At 35.7% G+C, this 25,759-nt stretch overlaps 1 protein-coding gene across 1 annotated transcript in view; it reads left to right on the forward strand.

Annotated features, from left to right (window-relative positions):
* LAMA2 (laminin subunit alpha 2) overlaps nucleotides 1-25,759 on the forward strand; it is a 554,924-nt gene that overhangs the window by 410,694 nt on the left and 118,471 nt on the right. The window contains exons 34-38 of the mRNA XM_045544336.1: nucleotides 233-331; nucleotides 12,092-12,203; nucleotides 16,938-17,100; nucleotides 18,463-18,673; nucleotides 25,011-25,127. Coding sequence (XP_045400292.1) covers nucleotides 233-331; nucleotides 12,092-12,203; nucleotides 16,938-17,100; nucleotides 18,463-18,673; nucleotides 25,011-25,127 — 702 coding nt within the window. The remainder of the gene's footprint in view (nucleotides 1-232; nucleotides 332-12,091; nucleotides 12,204-16,937; nucleotides 17,101-18,462; nucleotides 18,674-25,010; nucleotides 25,128-25,759) is intronic.

Below are 25,759 nucleotides of genomic sequence, written 5' to 3' on the forward strand. Positions count from 1 at the left end.
GGCACATGGTAATTTCTCAGTAAATTACTGCAATTTTTATTATTTATCTGAATATTTGGCATGGTACTCAGTATGTAAGTGCCCAACTGAAATAGTTTCTTTCTCTTTTCTTTCAAGGTGAGAAGGCTAAGTTATTTGAGGATATAGGAAAAATGTGTTCTGTTAAATGTTCAACCACATGATCATTGCAAGACCATTTACTAAAATATATATGGAATGATATCTTTTTCAGCACTTACTCTCACCTCAGCGGGCCCCAGAGAGGCTCATTCAGCTGGCAGAAGGCAATCTGAATACACTGGTGGTGGAAATGAATGAGCTTCTGACCAGGGTAAGTTGGCAAAATCAGGAATCTTTGGAAAGCAGATAGATTATGTAAATTAAGGAAAATTACTTTAAAGTTCTGAAATGCAAATCTTGCTCTTGCTAAGTCCCAATTTGCTGTATGAAATAGATGTATTATGACTTGTTACTTCTACTTCAAACCAAGTGGTAGAAGCCAGTTGCACAAGGCAAAAAAAAGCTTGGGATACTTAGGAAGTGTTGAGAACAATAGCTAAAAATACCAGAATGACAGTGCATTTTGAGAATTTTACTCAGTAGCCTCCATGGCAAAGTTTTTATCAATTCTGAATTCCAAAAGCACTATCTTCGATTATGTAAAGAAAAAGAAAAACAAATGAAAATACTTGTGGTCTCTTTGATTGCATCATGGGATTTTTTTCATTTGTATAGAAACAGCCTAAATCAGTATTCCTACACAAAAGAAGAAATCTTCTTTATTGTGAAAATTCAAAGCATTTAAGACATTTTTAAAGTCATAATGTAGAGTCCATGTTGCATTTATCAGACTTTTTAAAGAATTTGAAGTTTTAAATTTTCAAATCTGCGAGGGAGTTAAAGTTCTTTTTGTTAGAGAATGAAGAAAACAACATAAAGCCTGCCATCTTGTGGCCAGAAAAATGCATGAAGTGGGAAACTGGCCAGCAATGTAGAGATGTAGTTTGAGTATCTAAGAGCTTTAAATGATAGAAAATATTGGAGCAAGAGGGTGCTTAGAGTTATGTAGTCCATTTTGTATTTTAAAGAAAAGCTGCCTCAGAGCATGACAGTAAAATGAATTGCCAATGGCCACACAATTTGCTAAACTCGGTGACTTAAGCAGGACCCCCTCTCCAGATTCCCACTGGCCCAGTTCTTTCTCCACATAACCTGCTGTTGGTTTAGGAAAATTTCCACAGGGAAATCAAACAGGCTTCTGAGCACATAATGCCAAACAATAGCCCTGATGTTACTTTTCCAGAATCTCATACCAGCAACATACAATGTGCAGATACAAAACAGTTTCATGCCTAATGTATTTAGACATTGAATTAAATTAATGAGTACATGTATCTTATATTAATTTAATATTTAACAATTTGTATTTGTTATATGACTACTACTGAATAATAATTTTCAAACAGGTCATGGCAGAATAAATTCGATTCAAAAAGCACATATGAATGGTGACAACATACAAAGCTCAAGTTAAGCATTGGCAGATGAAAAATATTAATGAGGCTCAATCTGTCTTCAAGAAACTTTTAGTTGTGTGTGTGTGTATGTGTGTGTGTGTGTGTGTGTGTATGTAAGCATTTACATGTAGAAAGGATAATATGAGATAATGGCATGCAAATATATAATAAAACATGCAATAAAATAAAGGAATGTGAAATGTCTTGAGTAATACATAAAAATGGGACAATTTAATCAGGTTAGGAGTAATTAGAAAAAATTCCATGAAACAGGTGCCATTTCATTCATTTATTCATTCATTCATTCATTTAATGAATACTGATTGGTGTCTCCCTATAGTATTAAATCAATGCCTCCCGTAGGCACTATGACAGACACTAGGCATAGAGGTGTAAGCAAAACTGACACAATCCTTACCCTCATTGAGCTTATTATAGTCTAATGATCTGAACCTAGAGAAATGAGAAATATTTTGTTAGGCGTGTCAGATTTTTTTTATGTCTTAGCCTACATCCTTTCATCTTTCTAGCAGACTTTTTTATGCTATGTTTTTTTAAATAGACTTTATTTTTTTGAGCAGTTTAAGGTTCACAGAAAAATTGGGTGAAAAGTTCAGAATTCTCATACACCCCCTACCCCTACTCTACCGTCACATACCTACTGTCAACCTCCCCCACCATAGTGATTCATTTATTACAATGAACCTACATTGATGCATTATCATCACCTAAGTCCATAGTTTACATTAGGGTTCACTCTTGGCATTGTACATTCTATGGGTTTGGACAAATGTATTATGACATGTGCCCACCATTATTGTATCTTACAGAAGAGTTTTACTGCCTGAAAAATCCTCTGTGCTCCACCTATCCAATCCCTGAAAACCACTCATTTTTTTACTATCTGCATACTTTTGCCTTTTCCAGAATGTCATATAGTTGGAATCGTAGAGTACGTAGCTTTTTTATATTGACTTCTTTCCCTTAGTAATATATTCTAGAGGTTCCTTCATGTCTTTTTGTAGCTTTATAGCTCATTTCTTTTCAGTGCTGAATAAAATCCATTGTCTAGATGTGTCATAGTTTACTTATCCATTCACCTACTAAAGGATATCTTGGTTGCCTCCAAGTTTTAGCAATATGAGTGAAGCTGCTGCAAATATCTATGTGCAGATTTTTGTGTGGACATAAGTTTTCCACTCATTTGGGTGAATACCAAGCAGCACAATTGCTGGATTGTTTGGTAAGAGTATGTCTACTTTATAAGAAATTGATGAAATGTCTTCCAAATGGGCTGTACTATTTTGCATTCCCACCAACAGTGAGTGAGAGTTCCCATTGCTCCACATCTTCACCAGCATTTGGTGTTGTCAGTGTTCGGGAGTTTGACCACTCTAGTGGGTGTGTATGGTATTTCTTTTTTGTTTTAATTTGCAATTCCCTAATGACATATGTTGAACATCTTTTCATATGTTTATTTGCCATCTGTATATCTTCTTTGATAAGATGTCTATTCAAGTGTTTTTCTATTTTTTAACTGAGTTGTTTTCTTATTGTTGAATTTTAAGGGTTCTTTTTATATTTTGGATAACATTCCTTTATCAGATAAGTCTTTTGTAAATATTTTCTCCCACTCTGTGGCTTGTCATTTCATTCTTTTGAAAGCGTTTTTCACAGAGCAGAAGTTTTTAATTTTAACGAAGCCCAGCTTATCAATTATGTTTTTCATGCTTGTGCCTCTGGTGTTGTATCAAAAAAGTCATTGCCATACCCAAGGTCATCTAGATTTTCTTCTGTGTTCAATTCTATGAGCTGTGTAGTTTTACATTTTTACATTTAGGTCTATAATCCATTTTGAGTTAGTTCCAATTCTATATTTTAAGTAACCTTTTTATTTTAGAGTAGTTTTAGATTTCAGAAGAGTTGCAAAGATAATACAGAGTCCCCATATACTCTGTGGCTTCCTGTTGTTAACATCTTACATTAATAGCACATCTGTCATAACTGATGGGCTAATATGGATACATTATCATTAACTAAAGGCTATACTTTATTCAGATTTCCTCGGTTTTTACTTAACGTCCTTTTACTGTTTCAGGATCCCATTTAGAATACCACATTACGTTGAGTCATCATGTCCTCCCAGGCTCCTCTAGACTGTGACAGCAACTCAGACATGTTTTTGATGACATTGACAGTTTTAACAAATGCATGTGTTTTATAGGCTGTTCCTCAAATTGGGGTTTGTCTCATGTTTTTCTCGTTAGTAGAATGGAATTTGAGTTTTTGTGAAAAAAAAACCCACAGAGGTAAAAACCACTTTTATCACATCATATCAAGAATCCATGTGACCAATATGATTTATTACTGTGGATGTTGACCTTGATCACCTGCCTGAGGTAGTGTTTGCCAGATTTTTCCACTCTAAAGTTACTTTTCTCCCTCTCCTCCAGTGCCATTTTTATCTGTCCATTCTTCAGGTTCAGTAACACAAAAGACCTAAAAATAAGGCTTCTAAAAGCAAAGATTTCCTTGATGGGTTAAGGATAGAAAGGAAATGTAAACTCTTATTAATTAACTTTGTCCCTATCATATTTATAATTGGAAATACAACTTTCATGGAGACCACAAATACTCAAGTCAACATATCCAATTCTCTCTTTCCCTGTGGTCCAGCTATATGATAATCAAAAGGCAAATTGATACACATGGAATCATAACTAGAAGGTTAGATGCCTTAAATAACCAATAATGTCAGGCTAAGACCACGAATGCCTCTATCTCACAGTCATGAATAGTCCTGCAAATGAGACCAGAATATGAGAAATGCAGTGATCACAACTTTCTGTTACTCATGACTAATTAAAAGTGATGGTGCCTTATACTAGGACTGCACATTGGAATTGCCTGGGCCCACTCCCACACCCAAAGATTATGATGGAGTTGGTCTGAGGTATAGTTAGAGCTCCCCAGATAATTCTGATATCAGCCAAGGATTAAACTACTATGATTCTATAGTTACCTAATGGCTAAGGCTGGCTCCCTTTCCTCTGGAAAGTATTTTGATTGCTACTGCCAGTCTTTGTGATACTCCTTTTTCTCTACTTTGTAGGCTAACTACTCACTTAAGACACATGGCAAGTTTCACCCTGCATAGCTGGTGTAGGAGCTGCCCTCTCTTTGTTGAATACTTTTATATTTTGTTTTTTAATGGAGAAATCTGGTTAAATGTAGGGAACTAACATTTAACATGTATTTTGATATATTTTAATTAATGTGTAAATATAAAGAAGATATTATGCAATCATATATCTCTTTCAATGTATTTTGATTTATTTTCTCCATTGGAATGTAGGTTCCTTGAATACGAGAATCATATTTAACACATTCAAACTGCCTTACAGTGTGTGGAATATCAAGATGCTTTTTGATGATGACTTTATATATCTCTATAGCTACTATCCTTAGCTCCCTTCTTTTTTCAGAGCCAATTTTTTTGAAGGGCTCTGAGACAGGTCTGTATTCATTTCTCTCTCCTGCTTTATGGATTTCCACTCCCATCCCACTACTGAAACTATTTTTATGACATAACCAACAATAAGCTAGTAACTAAATCCAGTGGGCACTATTAATTTTACTTGAACTCCCTATAGCAGTTGGCAATTTTGATCCTTTCTTTCTTGACATACTCTCCTCTCTCTGTTTTTCTCTTAATTCTCTGACCTTTAATTCTCAGGCTCTTCCTCTGTCCATCCCTTAAAAGTTGGTGTTCCCCAGAGTCTAGTTCTCAGTCCATGTTTCCTCTCACTCCATAGACTCTTACTTTGGGCTTTAGTTGTCATGTGTAAGCTGATAATTCATAAATCCACATGTTCAAAGCAGACTTCATTCTCACGCTTTGGTCCTTGGTATGTAAGTACTGATTGGACATCTCAAACTAAAATTATCATTTCCTCTTACCATACTTTCTTTTATTTAGACCATCTCAGTGATTTATCCTCCAGTATCTACCCAGTCTCCCAAAAGAGAAATTAACAGGTTGCCCTTCATTCTACCCTGTCTTTCACCCTTAACCCAATTCCATTCCCTTCTATGAATGCTCTTTCTAAGCCTTATCCAATTCTAAGCGATTATTATTCATATGGCAAAGTGAACATTCCAAACCACAGATCAGATCACGTCACTCTCTCCTTAAATTGTACAACAGCTTTCCACTTTGTTCAGGATGACATGCAATGCTCCCCCACGGTGATCTAATCCCTGCTTATCTCTCATCTCTCCCCACCACTCATAGTCTGGTCATCTGAACCCCATGGATTGGGCAGACAAACCAAGGAAACCTAGGAATCCTCCTCGATTCCTCTTTCTTCCTCATCACCCTCCCGCTTATCCAGCTCGTTACCAAACACCATGGGTTCCACTGCTGTGCACAGCTTTCAAATCTACTGTCCCACCCTCATCCAATCTCGTAATCCTTAGTTTGGGATCACCAGGTTAGCTTTCTAGCTAATCTCCCTGCTTTTGCTCTTGTCCTCCTAATCTGTTGTCTGCAGTATAGCTAAAATAAACTTGCTATTCCAAGTGTGAATATGTTACTGCAGGGCTTTAATTCTTCTTCTGACTTCCCTTAGGCTCTTAGGATAAAGGCCAAAATTCTCCCGTTATCCACATCTCCCGTCATTTGTGTCCCTGGCCATGTGCACTCTAGCCATACTGTCCCTCAGTCACTTCATCCCACCACACAGCCTTTACACATTTTTTTTTTGTTAATATTTTGTCTGGAAGGTAGCCTGCCTCCCCCTACATTTTTCTAATTTCTATTAAGTCCAATTCGCCTTTCAAATCTCAGTTTATGAAAGTCCTCTGTGACATTCCAGGTACACTAAGAATCCTCCTATAATTATCTTAGACCACTGTTTTTTCTCCAGTTTGTAATTATAACTTTTTTACATGATCATTTGACAAATAACTCTCCACCTCACTGGACTATAAACCCCAAAAGGACAAGAAGAAGGTAGCTGTTCATTCGTAGTAACTATTCAATGCTTGTTTAATTAATTAATTGTGAATAGTTGAAATAATAGCATTTGAACAACCAGATGAAAGATAGACAAACCCAAAATAAACATTGATTTTGGATTTCTCTAAAATACATTAAAATCAGGCATATATTTATAATTATATTGTTGGATACTGTGTTTTCTTTGATAAGCACCTCTTAAATGTGCTCTGTAGGAGGACAATGCTATGTAATAGGCTAAACTATAAAAAATATCAAAATTTAGCTTTATTGATATTGTATTTTACTGCCTGCCTACTGAAAATCAAATTTAATGAAGATGAAGCATTTCCAAAATGATGAAACTAGTTTTTAAATGATGTATGTGCCAATAATATTATGTGTTTACAGTTTATAGTTTTTAAAAGGTTTAAGTTGCTGACGTCATTTATCTCTGCTTTTCTATTCTAAAAGAGAGAGAGAATATATAACAAATCATATTTGTTTGGTTTGGAATTTTTAAAATTGGCACCTGAAATATTTAGGAAGAAATTCTGCATGAAACTGGCTCATTCCACAGGGTCAGCGACTGCTCCCTATCTCTTTCCTTGTGTGTTGTTGGTCCTAACAGCTTGCCTGAGGAGTGCTTCACTGCCACTTAGATGTACAGAATTGGTAGTGTCTGAAGATGACACTTGAGAATATCACATAAATGATTCCATCTGAAATTTAATTTTAGCAGGAAACTGTGGAGTCTGCACATGCAAAGGTGGATGGTATCTAAGCAGTGCTATCTATTCAGTGGTTAGATTTGCTCCATTAGATTCTAGTTTTAACATAAAAAAGGCAGAAAATAAAAGACACTAGCAATATCCAACTAAGAAAATAATGTGCAGATTTCAAGAGGCACACTGAGAACTGTTTGAGCTAAAGCAAGAAAGTAACAGCTACATTGTTCAGAAATAAATTAATGTGCACCTAATGGTAATGCATGTTGCCTAGATATAAATACTTTAGAAAAACAAAACAAAAAGAAAGAAAAAGAAAAGAAAAGAAAAGACCTAGTTGAGTGAACTTCTACTACTAAAAAAAAGCTAATCAAAGCAAAGAAAGATACATACAAGACACTATGTAAGTCATCATTTACAAAGAAACATTGGAAAGATTGCAGAATAGAGGTAAGAGGATGTAAAACTAAGAAAAATCAAAGATAGAGAATGAAAGGAAGATTGTACAACATATTAGGATAAATGAGAAGATATCTGTCAAATACTCAAAGGACAAGATAATAGTGAATAAGCAAGAGGATGACTTAAGAGATGGGGATGGTAATTTAATAAAACACAGAAACAGCCAAAATGAATCAGAGAGATAGTTCCTATCATGCAGTATTTAGCATTCATCTGTAACCTTATCAATAGCTTTTCCTGGCTGAAACTGATTTTTGTGAATTTGGCTTTTACAGTGATACCACTGCCTATCACCATTACCCATAGGTGAGAGTGCATTTGTCAGGGGCTTCCCTACGGAGTCCCTCATGGGTAGTTTTGACAAAAGTGAGTCTTCAACTGAATTTCTATATGAGACATGATTTAAAAAAAATATCTAGATGATGTTATGATACGGATTTTGAAATGTGTTAATTTACTAAAGGCCAAAGCGTATACACTTAAAGTACTATTAATACATAAACTGGAGCAATGTCCTCCTCCCACCCAGAATGCTCAATTTTTTTCATGTATTTTTCTAGTCTTCCTGGATGTTAACCAAACAACAAATGGTGTATGGTACAGACAAAATATAAAGCTGTGACACAAAAAAATTTGTATTTTGTCACCAATTCCCTATATGTGTGAGTTCAGATAAGTCACTTAACCTCTCCACACCTTCATTTTCACCTGTGTAAAAATATGGATTGTGCCTTCTGTGTATCTCTAAACGCAGAAAGAGTAAATGAGACACAAGAGAGTGTCGTAAGCCCTTCTGAACATGCACATAAATCTGGTGCAGAGCAGAGCCTCACTGTGTAACTCATCTTTTAGAGTGCTAACTCACATAAGTCAATGCTTTTCGTGTCAGCAACCTCACATCTCCTCCTCTCCTGGAGTGTAGCCAAGAGAGCAAGCTCTTCTTTTATGTGCAGAGGGAAGGGTTCTTCTTCATTAAGTTCTGTGCTGGCCCTGAAGAGTTCTGCCCACCTCCTCTACCCCCACTGCTGCCCCCACCATCACAGGCCCAGTTTTGAATTACCATGAGGCCAGTGGCTAGAATGCAATCTAGTTGGGGCTGGAGGTTCTCATGCCTGGCTCTCCTCCCAAGCACTCAACTGAAGCTCTTGAACAGCAGCTTACTCTGTGGTTCTGAAAAATGCCCAGAAAACTACCCAGCCATCCACATTTGCTGGCAAGCATAGTACCAAGCATATGGTCAGTTTGAATGGTGTTGGGAATCTTCCAACAGGTTTTAGAACTTCAAAGGTTTGCTTATCATCATATTAGCCAATCACCCAGCATCTGTGACCCACTACATCTTTCCTGGCACTGTGCCTGGCACTCTGAGGAATAAAAAGAGAAAAGACAGAGCCCTAACCCCCAAGGATGGAGATTAGATAGATATGGCAAAACACCTAGCAAAGTAACTACCCATTGTAGTCATGAATGATGGTAGTAATAGTTGTTTTGAAAATCTAAGCAAAGGAAGCGTGGGCTGGAATAGGCAGGGATGGGTTTACTGAGAAGATGGGGTTGGAACTGAATCTCAAAGGCTGGATTTATTTTAGATAAGTAGAGAGGAGTTAAGAAAAAAAATCTTTTTTTGAGAATGTTCAAAAAAATGTAGGCAGGAATGATAATAAGATTGGCAAGATGGGTTAGGAAAATTGTTTAGTCATGCATATAACAACATTCAGAGAATATTTGCTATATATAAGGCATCATACTAGGAACTGGATATAAAGTGATGAATAAAACTGACCAAGTTTTTACCCTTTTAGAGCTTACCTTCTAGCTGGGGAGATAGTCAATAAATAGGTAAACCAATTACTTATTTATTACGACTAAATAAGTAATTCTAAAATACATGGTGCTATGAAGGAAGTATTTTTCTGCAGAAAGTACAGAAACCTAGATAGGTACCCTGGGATTAGCACACTAAGAAGAAACAGTTAAATTGAAATCTGAGGGATGACAAGGACCCAGTCTCTGAAAGTATAAAGAAGCTCACTCTAGGTAAAGACAACAGGATACAAGAAGGCCCCAAGAGGGGAAGAGTTTGGCATGTTTTATATACTGAAAGGAAGCCAGAGAGGTTGATTACATAGGGCCTTAGTGATAACTTTTCTAACTTGTTTCTCATCATGGGTCATGTAATATTCTTGACATCTTAACATTGAAATACTCATGTAATCAGTACTAAGAATAAAAATGTGTGTTAATGAGGACAATTACACATTATCACATAAATGCAATAGGTGAGCAGGAAAAGTCAAGACAATGAATATTATTATCTTGATCATCCAGAATTTAAAAGAGACAATGTATCCATATATACTTGTTTTCAAAACAATTAGATGCTTTGAGTTATTAATAAGAATTGGTACACTTGATGGTGTGAATACTTATGTCAATTATAATCTTTTGGTAATATAGAAAAGATATTGATAAAGCAAAAAATAAATTTTTAGTTCAAATTATAATGTACGTTTTCTAAATAGTGAGAGATACTGGTGTTGATACATTAGTTCTTAAGATAAGGCATTAGAAGATGACCATGATGTTGATCAGGTTTCTTATTATGGTGTTCTGTGATATGTAAAAATAGGAATGTTATCATAGGGTACAGTCAAGTCCAGACTAAAAAACATATAAAGCAATTTAGACTGTCAACATCTTAAACAGTTGACCTTAGCTAAAGATTCAAAAGTAATATTTAAAAATTATGTGTGTGTGTGAGAGTGTGTGTGTGTGTGTGTGTGTGTGTGTGTGTATGCGTAAAAAGTTGTTAGACCCATCAGAGCCTTGAATGCAAACATATGCAGGGAATCAAGGAAATTAATGGGACACAATTGCAGTGCCCACTACAAAAGCAGGAATTTCAATAACTTAGGGATTGCATGCACAGTTATTTCCAAAAAGAATTTTTAAAAATCTCAAAGTGAAAATAATTCCATTATTAATATTTTAGAAGAGTAAATACAGACCATTATAAAACACTGATTAATTCTCTTCAAATCATTGTATGTATGTCCTGCAAACTATAAAGAAGAATTTTAAAATAAATTTTCCAATGGATTATCCTTTCAGTCTTCTATTTGTGATGTTAATGCTTGGAGGTTGAGAAATTAGATGATAACAGTTGGACTTTATATGCTACTTTTTATGCAAAACCTTGAAAACTTTCACAAATTAAACCTCTTACTGCCCTGGGGAAATTATAAAATGCAGTACAATTCCTGTAGCATCTCTTAACCATGTTCTGTGCTGGCCAGACATTTAGTTCTATTTAAAATCCACTTATGTACATTTAAAAAATTAATTCTCTGGCCATGCCTAGTATGCAAGCACTCTGGTACAAGATTGTAGAGTATTAATACTCTGCCAACTTGGACCTTACTCAAAATTATATTAACACAGTTTGTGATTCTCTGATTCATTATGTGTAGTTAGAATGTCCATGTCTTTTTAGTAAAAGAGAAGGCATATTTATTACCATATGCATACACATATAAAAATAAAGTATAAACCTATTTCAGGGTGCTTGTATCTTTAAAAAAAACATTTAATGTTACACACACCATTTTTATTTGACTAAATATGGTATATCTTAACTATGAACACATTAAATGCATTCCACTATGTAATATGATATGTTAAATGTGAATAAGGTGAATTTGTATGAGGATATTCTTTGGGAGGTAGGTCTATTTGAGGGTTCTGTTTTATTTTGTTGACAGTAGTATATGGTTCTTTGATTAACAGCCATATTTATGGCATTGTCATATAATAAAAGTTAGCATTTATTCTCCCCTAATGTTTTACTGGCATCTTTAAAGTGTTATAAAACAAGCATTTACTACTGAGTAGCTAAGTGTTTCACCCTTTGTTTCTTTAATTAACATATTGATCTAAACCAAATCTATAGGATGAAGCTTATTGAGACAGACTGCCTGTTCCTCTCTCAAGAGATCATTTCTTCACTCCACACTTTTTCAGTAAATAAAATACGGACAAAACTGCAACATGTGGAAGCTGAAGATTCCATTAAAGACTTTTGGCCATAGTACCTTAAAGATATTCCCAAAATAATTGCGCTTTATCACTTCTTTTTTGCCATTGCATATAATGAGAGTTTTAAAAAGACCAAATACAGCTCTCTGATTTCCATTTAATGGAAGAAGTAATAAAGTTTAATTGTATACTTGAGCACAGGGTGTCATTTCCAGTACATCTGATCAATAATTCATCGATTGCCTTTGGCTCAAAGTAATATTTGAAAGAAAATGTAGCCAGTGGGAGCTTAGCTAGCTGTAGCTTAATCATCTCTATTAATTATGCTTTTCCCGAATTTGGATCATTAGGCTACCAAAGTGACAGCAGATGGCGAGCAAACTGGACAGGATGCTGAGAGGACCAACACAAGAGCAAAGTCCTTAGGACAATTCATTAAGGAGCTTGTCCAGGATGCAGAAGGTATTGGAAAAATCATGTCTTAATAATGATTTCTCCCAACAGAAAAAATAGAGAAAAAGATTACATAGGACTGGAATTTCTCTTATAAAAAGTGACATTTCTAAATTCAAGGGTTAACTTTCAAAAAGTATTTTGGTTAAGATATTCAAGGGCATTAGCTCCTGACAACTTACAACCTACAGTGTTAAATTAGTGCCAACAGTTAGTGAATTAGTGATTATGAGTACAGAATAGCAGTAAATTCTTGAGGACCGGCTATTATGATTAAATAACTAATTGGCAACTTATGCTTTGGTATTGTTTGTATTCAAAGCTATTTAAAAGAGTTTCAATTTTTTAAAAAAGCTAATTTTATCATTCCACTTGGTACATTAAAGCAGCTCTTTAATTTCTCAAAATGGCTTTCAAATACTTAGCACTGGTTTTTAATGAACATCTGTTGCTTGGGATTTGTATTTGCTACTTTACCACAAGCTCTACTGCATTTAGTCCACAATTCTCTAGGAGTTAGTTCTTGGCATCTTCCAATATGATTGAGAATCAAAGTGGAAGCCATTTAGGGGCAAAAGCCCAAATTAAGAAACTCATAAAACAGATAATACCCCTCCCCTCCCAAAATACCTAGTTCTTAGGCATTTATTAATATATAATAAACATGCATGCATGTTTAGAAAGTAAGGAAAGGTGAAGGTTTTTTATGCTTTAAAAAGTAAAACATTTTTATTGCTCTATAATATTATGCATTCTAGATAGTTTGCTTTGAAATATAGCCAAATAAATAAGGATATGAGATTAACTTCAAGACAGATTCTGACTGATAATTCTTAGGTATCACAGGCCAAGAAGAGACAGAAACTCCCAAATATTCCCCATGCAAGAAGCAACAGAGTTTTAATCTGTGACCTAATCTGAGGCAAAGCATGTCAGGACCTGAAACAAAAATTACTTTTGCTAGAAAAATTTCAGTTAACTCATTGTGGTTTATCCTCTGCTAGTGTAGTTGTTGGACTTTCTCTGGTGTCATTTTCTATTTATGTGACTTGAAAGTCTCCCCCTTCCCCCAAACAACAATAACAACAAATCCCACTGCAGGTAGAGCAGTTTCACTCTGTGTAGATCCCTGGAGGAACTAGTCAATACTCCAGAAACTTTCCTTTTCTCTCCACCTGGAATCTCAAACTCTCAACACATAGCAGCCTATCCCTGAGACTCATTTTTAAATCATTTCGATCAAATATTGGTATGTGAGAATAAATGCTAATACATGTTTTTATAGACTCCAGTATCAGAACTGTCTACTTTCCTCTCTACATTGAGCCCTCCATGTCCAACCACAGAGAGACACATATTTATGGCTACCCCTTTGGTCAATATGGATTTTTTTTTCTGGACATCTAGGGCCTCTGCGTACAGTTTGTGCACTACACAAAAGCACCAGCAGGGGGACAGAGTGGAAACGATATTTAACCCAGGTTTTGCTCACCATCCAGAAGCCCTGGCCTATCCACCAGAGAAAAAGATTGCCTATTGCCAAAGGTGTCCCTAAATCGTGCATTGATCAGGGGGTCTGACTGTGTCTATCAAGATGGGGCACTTTTATCTACTTCACGTGAAGTGCGGCATGGGATAATTGTACCTGAGGAAAATAGGAACAATACTCACCTTTGCCTGCTGGCTCTATCTGGTAGAATTAATCTAACTGTTTAAATTTCATGAAAGTTCACATTTGAATATACCAAAGCTACACTGTATCCTCACTGAGATATACAAAAAGGCTTGGCAGTTTAGGGGAGAAAGAGAGAGAAAAGAAGGGCTCACCAAAACCTTTAAGTAGGTTTTACAACATATGCACACCTCTTTTTTTCCCCTCAAAACTATAATAACAGGAGATAATCATCAGTACTTTTACATTGTATTATTTGCAATAAATTGCTGTAGGGAAAGTGAACACTGTAGGCTGACATTTGTCTATTTCAGTTTTATGTTTAGATAGATGGAATACTCATCCTATCTTCCATTGTAAGTCATGGCCTCTTTATAGATAATCAACTTCTATTCATCTAAAGCATTCTTATCTCACTATAATTTTATAGTATCTACTGTGCTATGACTCCTGATTAGATCATGAATAAACTGTATTTTATTCTATGCATTATTAGAATTAATGAGTGGACATAGATAAGCCTTTTAGTGTTTACATCCTGACATATAATAGGACTTAATAAATGCTAGACACCTTTTTTTCCTGTTTCTCAGGGCAAGGCAGTATTTTTTATTCTTGATAAATTTACCCATCAGAAGATTTTTTTTTCAGATTTAGTATGAAAAACAGCTTTGCTTCTTCTGATGAATTAATTTCTTTTTATTTTACAGATACTGTATACCTCTTAAGAATGCCCTTTCTAATAAGCACCACATGTTCTCACCATCAGATTGGTTTCACTGATCATCACCTAAGAGCACATTTAGGAATAACATTAATCGGGTGTCAGGCAGATGTGGGGGGAGGGGATGGGTGTATACATACATAATGAGTGCAACGCGCACAGTCTAGGGGATGGACACGCTTGAAGCTCTGATTCCGGGGGGAGGGGGGCAAGGGGAATATACATAACCTAAACTTTTGTACCCCCATAATATACTGAAATGAAAAAAAAAAAAAGAATGCCCTTTCTGTTCCCCACCCATTGGCTACTAACATGCTTAGAGCTAGACATACGATGCACTGCATCGAACAGTATGACATACTTTTCTGTCTAGTAATTCTTTCTCTGATTTATAGTAATACCTTTATCCCGATTTCCTTTTATGTTAATTTTATCTCATTTTAAAGATATTTTAAAATTACCATAAATCCCTACTTGAAATAAGGTGGAAATAAAGAAGTAAATTCAAAAGATATACTTATTTTACAATTATTTTTAATACTATGGAAAAGAAAATATATTGAAGTGATAATATAAACCTTTGAATAAAAGATTAAATAGCACATTCATCTTTAGTTTAAAAATACTCAGAGCAGTTCCAAATGCCATGTATATAAGCAGTGGAGAACTCAGCCCTCTTCTATTAAAATGCTTTCTTTCTTAATACACTACACCATCATTTTACTAAAGCTGTTTTTGTGTACCCTAATAATTTCTTCTAGTTGTTTACAAATTGTTTTAATTTAAAAGAAATGATGTATGTGTTCCGAAAGATACAGCTACCTCCCCCCAAAAGCTCCACCTCTAAATAACATCACATTGGGAATTAGATTTCAACATAAGAATTGGGGAAACATAAACATTCATTCAGTCCTATATGACTATCAGGAATAAGGTGTTGACTGCACAGACTTTTTGGCCAAAGACATTTATAATGAAAAGGAAATTATAAAGATGCATTGTGGAAAGGCTAGAGTCTGAAACACGATTTCTTCTACTACCCCAGTGTTTCTCAAACCTAGTGTGCACCAGATGCTTCTAGAGAGCTTGTTAAAACACAGATTGCTGGTCCCCACACCCAGAATTTTTGACCAGTAGGTCTGTGGAAAAGCCTGAGAATCTACATTTCTAACAAGTTCCAAGATGATACTGATGCTGCTTGTTGGGGACCACATTTCAGAACCACTGTACTAACCCACCATCTCACATCCCACTTTGGCTACTCTCCTTGCCCTGTGTGCACCTGGTTCAGGAGCTCTGAGCAGCACAAACCAGGAGCACCACAAACCAAGTCTCTCCAATAATAGAAATGGATTTTCAGGACTCTCTGTCTTAAAAGAGGTCTCCAGATGCACCGTTGAATGGTAGACCATGTCTCTTGGCCATCCCAGACACCTCATTTTAGGAGTTTTCATGGGTAATATTATACAAATAAGTATTCAGCAGAGAAGAGTTTGAGAAAGCATCTCTCTTCCACTCACTAAATAAATGCCCCATAGAACACAGTCCAGGAAACTTCAGTCTACAACACATGGTAGAACTGTGTAGAAATGTTTTAGTTCACCAGTTTTTCAAACTTATTTGACATAGAATTCTTTTCTCAAATGAAATCTTGCCCAGAACATCAGCCTATAAAACAGATTCTTGGTGGAACAGACATCATTTGTAGAATACCTGAAGCACCTGGAGAATCCTAAGATTCCAAAGAGCACATTTTGAAACCTCATTTAGTGCATAATAAACACGGAGTCTTGCGATGGCTGCTCTTGCTTTGAAGCCTAATTTATAACGCTTGTCCCTAGACCACTGCTCTTTTCCTCACTTCTTTTTAAAAAATGAGCACCAAAGAAGTGTGTGGAAATGCAAGGACAGGTTCCTTTTCAGAGATCTCATCACTGAGAAAATTTCCGTGCTCAGTATTTTAAAATTGACGTAATATGACTGTCTTATCAGGAATGCAGAGCTTGTCTTTTCAGCTTCCAAGTGTTATGCCGTATATTATATTTTTTACCTCTTAACTGAATATGGTTTGACCCACTTCATTATTTGTGTTTTTTCCTTTTGAGTTTAGAAACACCATGCTTTAATTACTGTGCCCCCCCCCAAAGAAATATAATACGGAGAAATATGTCACATTTCCCTGTTTGTTACTGACTGTGGTCTCATCTGCATCTCTGTTTCCCAGCAGGAACACCCATGGCAAAATACATTTCCTTTGGAAATGGTGGTAAAGAGCAGATGCTCAATGCCATGTATGCATGTGGCATTTTTGTTTACTAATTTACAAAATTTGTTTTACCCCCTGCAGCTGTAAATGAAAAAGCTGTAAAACTAAATGAAACTCTAGAAACTCAAGACAAGGCCTTTGAGAGAAATTTGCAAAGGCTTCAGAAGGAGATTGATCAGATGATGAAAGAACTGAGGAAGAAAAATCTAGATACACAAAAGGAAGTTGCTGAAGATGAGTTGGTGTGAGTAGATGCTTTGTTGTTCATTGATGTGATGAACTGAGATTGCCAAATAATTTACCATTTTCTAAAATTTCATTATACATATGAACAGAAGATACTTTGTTTTTATGACCTGGAGAGGTTTGCTGTTTATTTATTTTCATTTACTTATATAGTTATACTTTATCTTGCTCCAAAATGAATAAAAAATGTGTTCTTGCCTGTATAAATAATCACATAAATGGTCTTTTCTGGTGCTGTCCCTTCTATAATTAGGCTAATGGGCTTGCTTTATTAATCACCTGTATTAGGGACTTGTAAACTATCAGTAGTTTTTTGTTTTAATAAAAATACCTTTGGATAAATAAAGTTATAACTTTACCTTTCATGTATAGGTCAGCCTATACATTTTATCATCTTAAGAAATGCTGAAAAGAAGAGTTATCAAATAATAAACACCTAATACCTTGAAATAAGGGTTGAGAATTTGAGGGTTGGGAAAAGTGAGTGATTTTACCAATGCTAAAGAACCTTTATGATAATGCACTCAATAAAATAGATACATGTTTACATTTATGGTCAGCTAACTTCTAAGTGCTAGTGTTATTAATACTTCAATAATATATACTAAACCAGCAATATCAGCAACACCTGAGAACTGGTTAAAAATATAAATTATCAGACCCCATCCCAGACCTACTGCATGAGAAACTTCGGGGATAGGGCCCAGAAATGTGTTTTAACAAGCTCTTCAGGGGATTATGATGCATGATAGTTTGAGAACAACTGTTTTTCAAATATTTAGCCATTCTTAAGGGCTCAGATATTATCGCTTTGGGGTAAATAAGTAAGTTAAACCCAACGAACTCTAAGATCAGTTGGAAGTAAAAGAAAAGTAAATCAAAATAATGAAATTACACTAGCATGGCAATAACATAGAGTTCTGTTCACAGTTTCTAAGCAAACATATCAATATTCATCCCTTGTGTTCAAAGTAGTAGAGAAAATGTCTCATTCTGGTGAAAACAGGTGAGTTTTTTTGTTTGTTAGTTTGTTTAGGTGTATGAAGTGAATTATAAAACTCATTTCATCAGTCAGATCTTGAGAATCACATGAGACCCTTTCCAATTGACATTGTCATCTTACAAATAAATTTAAAATATTTTTAAATCTTTTTTGCTTTAATTTGAATGATAAGTGGTCTTGCCACCTCCACGTACCAGTTTCCAACTTGATTCAGTACGTGGTGAATCTGCTTTGCATATTTTCTTATTTTTTCATTCTTCTCATATTAGTATCTCTTTATAACACAGTTTAATACCAATAAACCCTGAGGCAGTGACATGTATTTATTGTCTATTATTGGGCTGGGGGTGGTTACAGAGCTGCAGAAAGCCTTCTGAAGAAAGTGAAGAAGCTGTTTGGAGAGTCCAGGGGGAAAAATGAAGAAATGGAGAATGATCTCCGGGAGAAACTGGCTGACTACAAAAACAAAGTTGATGATGCTTGGGACCTATTGAGAGAAGCCACAGATAAAATCAGAGAAGCTAATCACTTATCTACGGCAAACCAGAAAAACATGACTGCTTTGGAGGTAAGCCTTAGGGGCATTTTCATCATAATCTCAGGGTGGGGGACAGTCTTGAGCATGGCTGGACTAGTCAAGTTGATGCACATTCACTAAGGTAGAGAGTGACAATTCCGAACAAAGATATCTAAGAAACAGAACCGGGAATGATTCTTTTTTTTTTTTTTTTTTGTCCTTAATGATCATTACCCACCAAATAAAATTGAGATAACTTAAAATATTGAAGATTTTTAAGGACAGTATGATACAGTGGAAGAAGCTCTTTACTGGGAGTCAGGGGACCTTGGTCTCAATGACAACTGTGCCACTGACTAAAGTGCAAATTGGGCAAGTCAATTAACATCTCTAAGCATCAGTTCCCCAACCCTACAAGGAGTACATTGTACTAGAGCGTATAAGGTATTTTCAGATACTAATATCATAATATTTTGCAGTTTATCCAACCTAATCCACAAAACTGGTTCAGATCTGGTGCCAAAAATCACAGAGGTTCCCTACATTTTCAAATTGAGAGATCACAGCTTGGGAAAATTTTGATACCCCTTTTACTTTGCAATGTATTCATTCTGTGCAACTGGAATCTTAAAAGGAACCAATGTGAACAGATCAGGTCTGGGTTATGTTCCCCCTTTTTCCTCACAAATGAGGTATTGCTCTCCTCTAAAAATTGTGGGCAGTCTCTGTCTTTTTCAGAGTGCTGATGGGTGTAGAACTAAAACAGATTCCTCTCTTATTTTTTTCTTTCTTTATTTTTTTTTTCAGTTTTTTCCTTAATGTTAGTATGGTAAATGATCCCTTTTCTAGGAGTAAATTCAGCACATATGACATCACAAACCTGTATTTGGTATTTAAAGCACAACAACTTTCTCCCCAGAAACAAACCTACCTTTTCTATTTCAGATCTGAATCCAACAGATCTGAAACCAACAGCAGAACTATATCTCTTCTAACATACAATTTCACCTTCAACAATAACTCAACACTCTCTGACATGTTATGTTCTCAGAAATGTTGATTGAATGGCAATGATGGTTGAATAAAACAAACCAGGATTTTTTTTTTATCCACTCATTTTTCTCTATTTTCCTTTGGAATAAGAAGTAAAAGGCTGAATTAAATTTTTAAAAATATTTTATTTCTGGGCCCCTCTTCTTGGACTTAGCCTTGTCATTCTGGTAGAAGATTGAAGAGGCTCACTTTTTTCTTAACTGATGCACCTAATCTTAACCAGTTTGGAGTCTACTAACATGCTAGCAGGATTGCAGAAAAAGCACGGTCTTGTGAGGCAGGATGCTGGGCCACCAGCCTATCACAGGATCCAGCATGATTCATCCTGCTCCGTGACACACCAGCCGTGTGACTAACCCGAAGGTGCACCTCTCCGTTTTATGGCAACAGTTTAAGAAATTAAAATGACCTGTGTGGAAAGCATAATAAGCATTTGAGAAGTATTTCAGTAAGAGTTATACAGCACAGTAAATAGTGCCTTCAGCTTTTAGAGATGTTTAAAACCAGGAGCCGTCATTCTTGGGCACCCCTACAAATGCCAGGAGTTTATGTAGTCAGTATTGAAGTTCTAAGCGGTTCTTTTTGTATTTTCATTTTATATGCTGTGCTTAACTAAAGGCTCCTTAAAACTCGCTGAAGGAAATAGATTAACTAAATTACATGAATAAGGGATAGATTATTTAAGGTTGCATAGGTCTACCAAGGTGAATGCCAGATTGGCTGAAAAAAGAAATTACCTGGAGCATTTGTTAAACAGACACGTCCCACAGTGTTTTATTGAGACTGTCTGAGCAGGTTGCTGTGGGGTTTGACCCAGAGTCCACATTCTGAAACTCTCCCTGGGCTAATCTGATACTCATACAGGTTTGAGAACAATTGACATATTGTACCCATTTAATTGAATAATGAGCTGTTTTTTAAATAAATGACTCCATTGTGTCTGTGCTCACAAAGAAGATGATATAATTAAGACCTAACACAAATGTTTTTTTATTTATTTCATGGTGATAAGTGTGTAATTTTATTATTAAAAATGTTTGTCAAGCCCCTACTCCATTCAGGAAGTATGCTAAACACAGACATCGATTATATCAAACACTGATCCTCATGATGTAGTCCTTGGAGCAGCAGCAGCAGCATAACCTAGAAGCTTGTTAAAAATGCAAAGTCTCAGGCCCCACTCCCAAACTATCAACTCAGAAACTCTGAGAGTGAAGCCCAGCAACCTGTGTTTTAAAATCCCTTCAGTGATACAGATGCATCATTAAGCTTGAGTACCATTGATACTTAACAGATGAAAAAGACCCAAACTCTGTAAAATAGTTTAAAGAGGTTTATTTGGAGCCAACCAGCCTAGAGCACATGGCCTCAAGAATTCCTGAGAAAATGTGTCCATTGGAGCTAGGTTGCAGTTTGCTTTTATACATTGATGGAGACAGGAATTACACATGAGACCCTAAGTCAGTATGTTGAGGGCATGTATTGCTTTGGCCTAAAAAGGCAGGACATCTCTAAGGGGTGTGGTGGGGGGTGTCTTATAATTATAGATGGGTTTAAAAGTTCTTTCATTTGTAATTGGTTAAAGAAATGAAGCCTTGTCTAAAGGCAAGAAATGTTTTAACTTAAGACAGTGATGTCTGTTGATTAGACAAGAAGGGAATGCAAAGAAAATAAATGATAAATTGCTACATAAAGGATAGACAGAAAGACAGTTTTTGCAGGTTCCTGAAGAATCCACCACACACACTGGAAACAAACAAAAAAAGGCATTCAACTTGCAGAGCTCTGGAAAAAATTAAGTTGTAATTAATTAGAAGTTAAAAGTAGAAATATAATCAACCTTGATATCCATACAGAATCATTTAACAATTATGTTTATGCCATACTTTTGAAGGATAATTCTCTCTATACTTAAGCATTTCTTTTTGTTCCTTAAACACTCGAAGCTTCCTATCTTATGCATTTTATAGACTACGTCATCCTCTATCCATTCCTTCTCTGTATTTATTTTTATAGCACTCATCTCATCATTACTTAAAAATACATTAATTTATCTCCATTTTCTCCTTCCTCCAGACAAGCCATGAGGAACATGTCTTCTTCCTCATGTATCCCCAGAGGCTAGAACAGTGTCTGGTACAAAGGCAACACAGATGTTTTTTCAATGAATAAGTAAAGTTCCATAAAGCGCACACAAATAAATGTTATCTCTATACTTTATCAATATTTGGGAGCTCCAGATTTTCATCTTTCCTCAGCTATATGCCATCAGTAGCTAATCTGAAAATTAGCCACCTCTAAAATTTCTTTACTCTCTCGATCATCACAGTCATCATTTCTGCTTTAGGATGAAAGAACACATTTTGATCTTTGCATGACAATTGACTTTTAAAGTGACTCAATCAGGGCTTTTACAAAAGATTCTAATTCACTACTTTATTGGAACCAAAATGTGTGTAGCTCTTCACTTAACACACATGTGGAAGTATTCCCCTCCCTTCCATTGGTGTAGCATTTTAAATTACCTTGATTCATTAATACAAACAAGCCTTGGCGGAAAAAAAGATTTTTGAATTTCTGTGCATGCTGTACTTTAAATGAGTTCATATGAAAGCTGATGGCTAAAACTGCCAATCATGTAAAAGAATGTCAGACTCTTGGAAGATAAGATATGACTTGTAACCGGGGACATCAGGACTGCTCCTACATTTGTTGCCTGTGAAGAGCGAATGACATAACAAAACTTCCCCTGAATTAGTTAGTGATGGGATCAGTTGGATGAGCCAAATGTCACCAGCACAGGACCCAGGAATGGACTCCATTTTCATTTATTTATTCAAAAATATTTATTGAGGAAATTCATCTAGGTATTAGAGTTAATACTATAAGACTGTTTTTATGGGATCTGTTATAGTGAGGGAGAGAGTCACTAAACCAAAAAACAAGCATATAATATGGCGATAATGTCTGGAAGTCTGGGCTGACATACATAATAAATGGTTTATTGATATATAATACACGACAAATTCCATGATATTGCATGATACAATCAATGTGTTGTCCTTCAGCAGCAATGTATAGTTCAATAGGCTGCGCTTTTCCACTAGTTCCTGTACATGCATCTGTGATGCATTGATATCTCTGATTTTCATTAAATAATCGGTGCTTTTAGCAAATCCCAGAAAATGTCATTGAGATGGATCAATCTATATTAAAAAAATAAATAATATTATCTATGTTTGTTTATGGCCACCCTATAGAATATAATTTAGACAAATGAGTGCCAAGAAGAAGAACAAAATAAGGTAATAATAATAATGATTAACAGTTACAGTGTTGCTGTGTGCCCACCAGTGTTCTAAGCCAAGTTTTCTCTAATTTTATTGTGTACATCAATCCCCTGGCTTTCTTGTTAAAATGTAGGTTCTGAGTCAATAGTTCCCAAGAAGGGACTGAGACTGTACATTTCTAACAGGCTTCTAGGGGATGCCAATACTGTTGGTGAACAGGCCAGATTTTGAGTAGCGAGGGACTGAGCATTTTACAGGAGGCTAAATTACTTGCTCAAAGTTTCCAAGCTTGTGAGTGAGCAGACTGGGATCCCAACCTAAGCAGGCTGGCACCTGAATGCAGTTTTAATCACTATGCCCTAGTATATAGAGAATGATTGGGATAGGAATGGATGCTATTTTAGATAGGGGGCCAGAGAAGTGACCATGAGCAGAGGATGGAGGGAAGAAGCAAGCCATAAACAGGAAGAGCACATGGTGGAAGGGACTGCAAGTGCAAGGCTCAGAAACAGGAACTAGATGTATGTACCTGGCAACATATTGAAGTGGCTGGTGAAGAGAAAGAAGGGTATGAATTAGCTCTATCCCGGTGCAAATAAGAAATGTGATTTCTATAATAGCAGAGACAGCCTTTTCATTGTCTGAGACCCAAGATCTATCCTACTATTTGGTAGATCGAGGTTTAAATCTTAACTGCACTGTACTAACTATGTGACTCCAGGTAAATCATTTAATGTCATAGTCCATTTTTGCTGCTATAATAAAATACCAAAAATTGAGTGGCTTATAAATGATCGAAATTTATTTCTCACAGTTCTGGAGGCTGGGAAATCCAAGATCAAGGTAATAGCAGATTTGGTGTCTGCTGAGAGCCCACTTTCTCATTTATAGACACCGTGTTTTCGTGTCGTCACATGGTGGAAGGGTGAATGAGCTCCCTCAGTTCCCATTTATAATGGTAGTAATCCCATTTATGAGGTCTCTGCCTCATGGCCTAATCACCTCCCAAAGGCCCCCGCTCCTAATACTATAACCTTGGGAGTTAGGATTTCAACATAGGAATTTTGGGGGGACACAAACATTCAGACCATAGCACCTAACTTATTCAATTCCCTACTCATTTAAAAGGTGGTAAATACAGGACTAGAGCTAGTTATAATAAAATAAGAAAAGCTTATAAACTGCCTGACACATATTGAGATCTAAATGAATATAAATTAACATTATTTGTATAAAACATAAGTGATCTAAGCTTAAAATTATAATTGATGCAGTTAAATCTATAGGTAAAATGGTGATTGGAAGGGTAGGAATGAGTCAGAAATGTAAAGAATAAAATAGCCAAAGGTATGCTCCAAATGGAGAAACAGCAATATTTCTCTCTCATCGATTTTACTCTCCTAGGCCAGAAATGAGTTTCATGTAGTTTTAAGACAAGCTGTAAGTTTCAAAGAAAAATTAGAATCTACTCTTTTCTTATGAAACAGTCCGTTAGGTTTATTCTTGCCTATTATAGTTTCTCTTTTTCTTGAGGAATACTTCCCCTAAGTTCCCTTTAAAATCCCACTTTTTTAATTTTACAGAACTCTCATTGAGTAAATCTGTTTTATGTGTATGCTCACAAAGTACTGATTTGTATATAGAGCCTGGAATTCAATATGGAGTTCCATGTAATCTAGTGCACTACCACCTGTCCCATAGTATATGTTTGGGACTTACATTTTGGTTTAAAAATGGATGCTCCATTTTGGTCTAAAACTTGTTTTAATCCCTCAGCTACTATCACATAACTTTTCTTCACTTGGATGGCTTTCTCACAATGGGAAGGAGAAACTACCTGTACCAGGGCTCTAAATAGAATAACTCTGGGAGGACTGACTAGCTGGGTAGTTTATATCGTTCTCACCCAGCTACATTGTCAATATGATGTACCGTGTTTGTGAAGCTTTTGTTCAGACAGCTCAGGAAAGTCAGGAATGAATACAAGGGCTTGATTGGGTTTTACCCAAATGGGATTTTGATGTCTTGTTCATACCACACTACAGAAAAAGAAGGAGGCTGTTGAAAGTGGCAAACGGCAAATTGAGAACACTTTAAAAGAGGGCAATGACATACTGGATGAAGCCAACCGTCTTGTAGATGAAATCAACTCAGTCATAGATGTGAGTATTTGGTAGAACCCAAAGTTAAAATAGAGATGATAACACAGGCTCTAACAAATGGGAACCAATGAGAAATCTCAGTAATATGAGCAAATGCTAATATTTGTTTTCTTGCGGAAGTAAAATTATTTTTGCATTATTCTATTGTAACACTGCCTACCTATTGGTGACAATTAGAGCTTCATTTTATTCTCCCACTCACAAAAATCTGTTTTTATTCCACAGTGATGAAGGCATTTCTTTTTCCTAGAGCAGCACTTAAACAATCTGTTTCAATATTTATATAACATTAGTTAAAAGAGAAATGTACATCTATAAACAAGCTTTTAACATATTGTCTATTGCCTTACACAGAGGGGTACATGGTAATAGAAATGCAAATGTTCTAAAGATCCTAATGACTATCATTTATGCATTTACACCTATGAAGTAGCATTTTTAGAAAGATAAGTTCTTGGTATAAACTGGCCTCGTAAATTTCCTAATCTCTGTTATTAAATAATAGTTTTTATTCTAAATTCTCTTTTTGCTATGTTAGTAAATTTGAAGTTTCATTAAAAAACCCTAAGCATGTGTAATTAAATCTCATAGAGAAATTAGTAAGTAAGAGGAGGTTTAGATTCACTTGCTTA

Source organism: Lemur catta, chromosome 2, assembly GCF_020740605.2.
Source record: "Lemur catta isolate mLemCat1 chromosome 2, mLemCat1.pri, whole genome shotgun sequence".
Taxonomy (NCBI): domain Eukaryota; kingdom Metazoa; phylum Chordata; class Mammalia; order Primates; family Lemuridae; genus Lemur; species Lemur catta.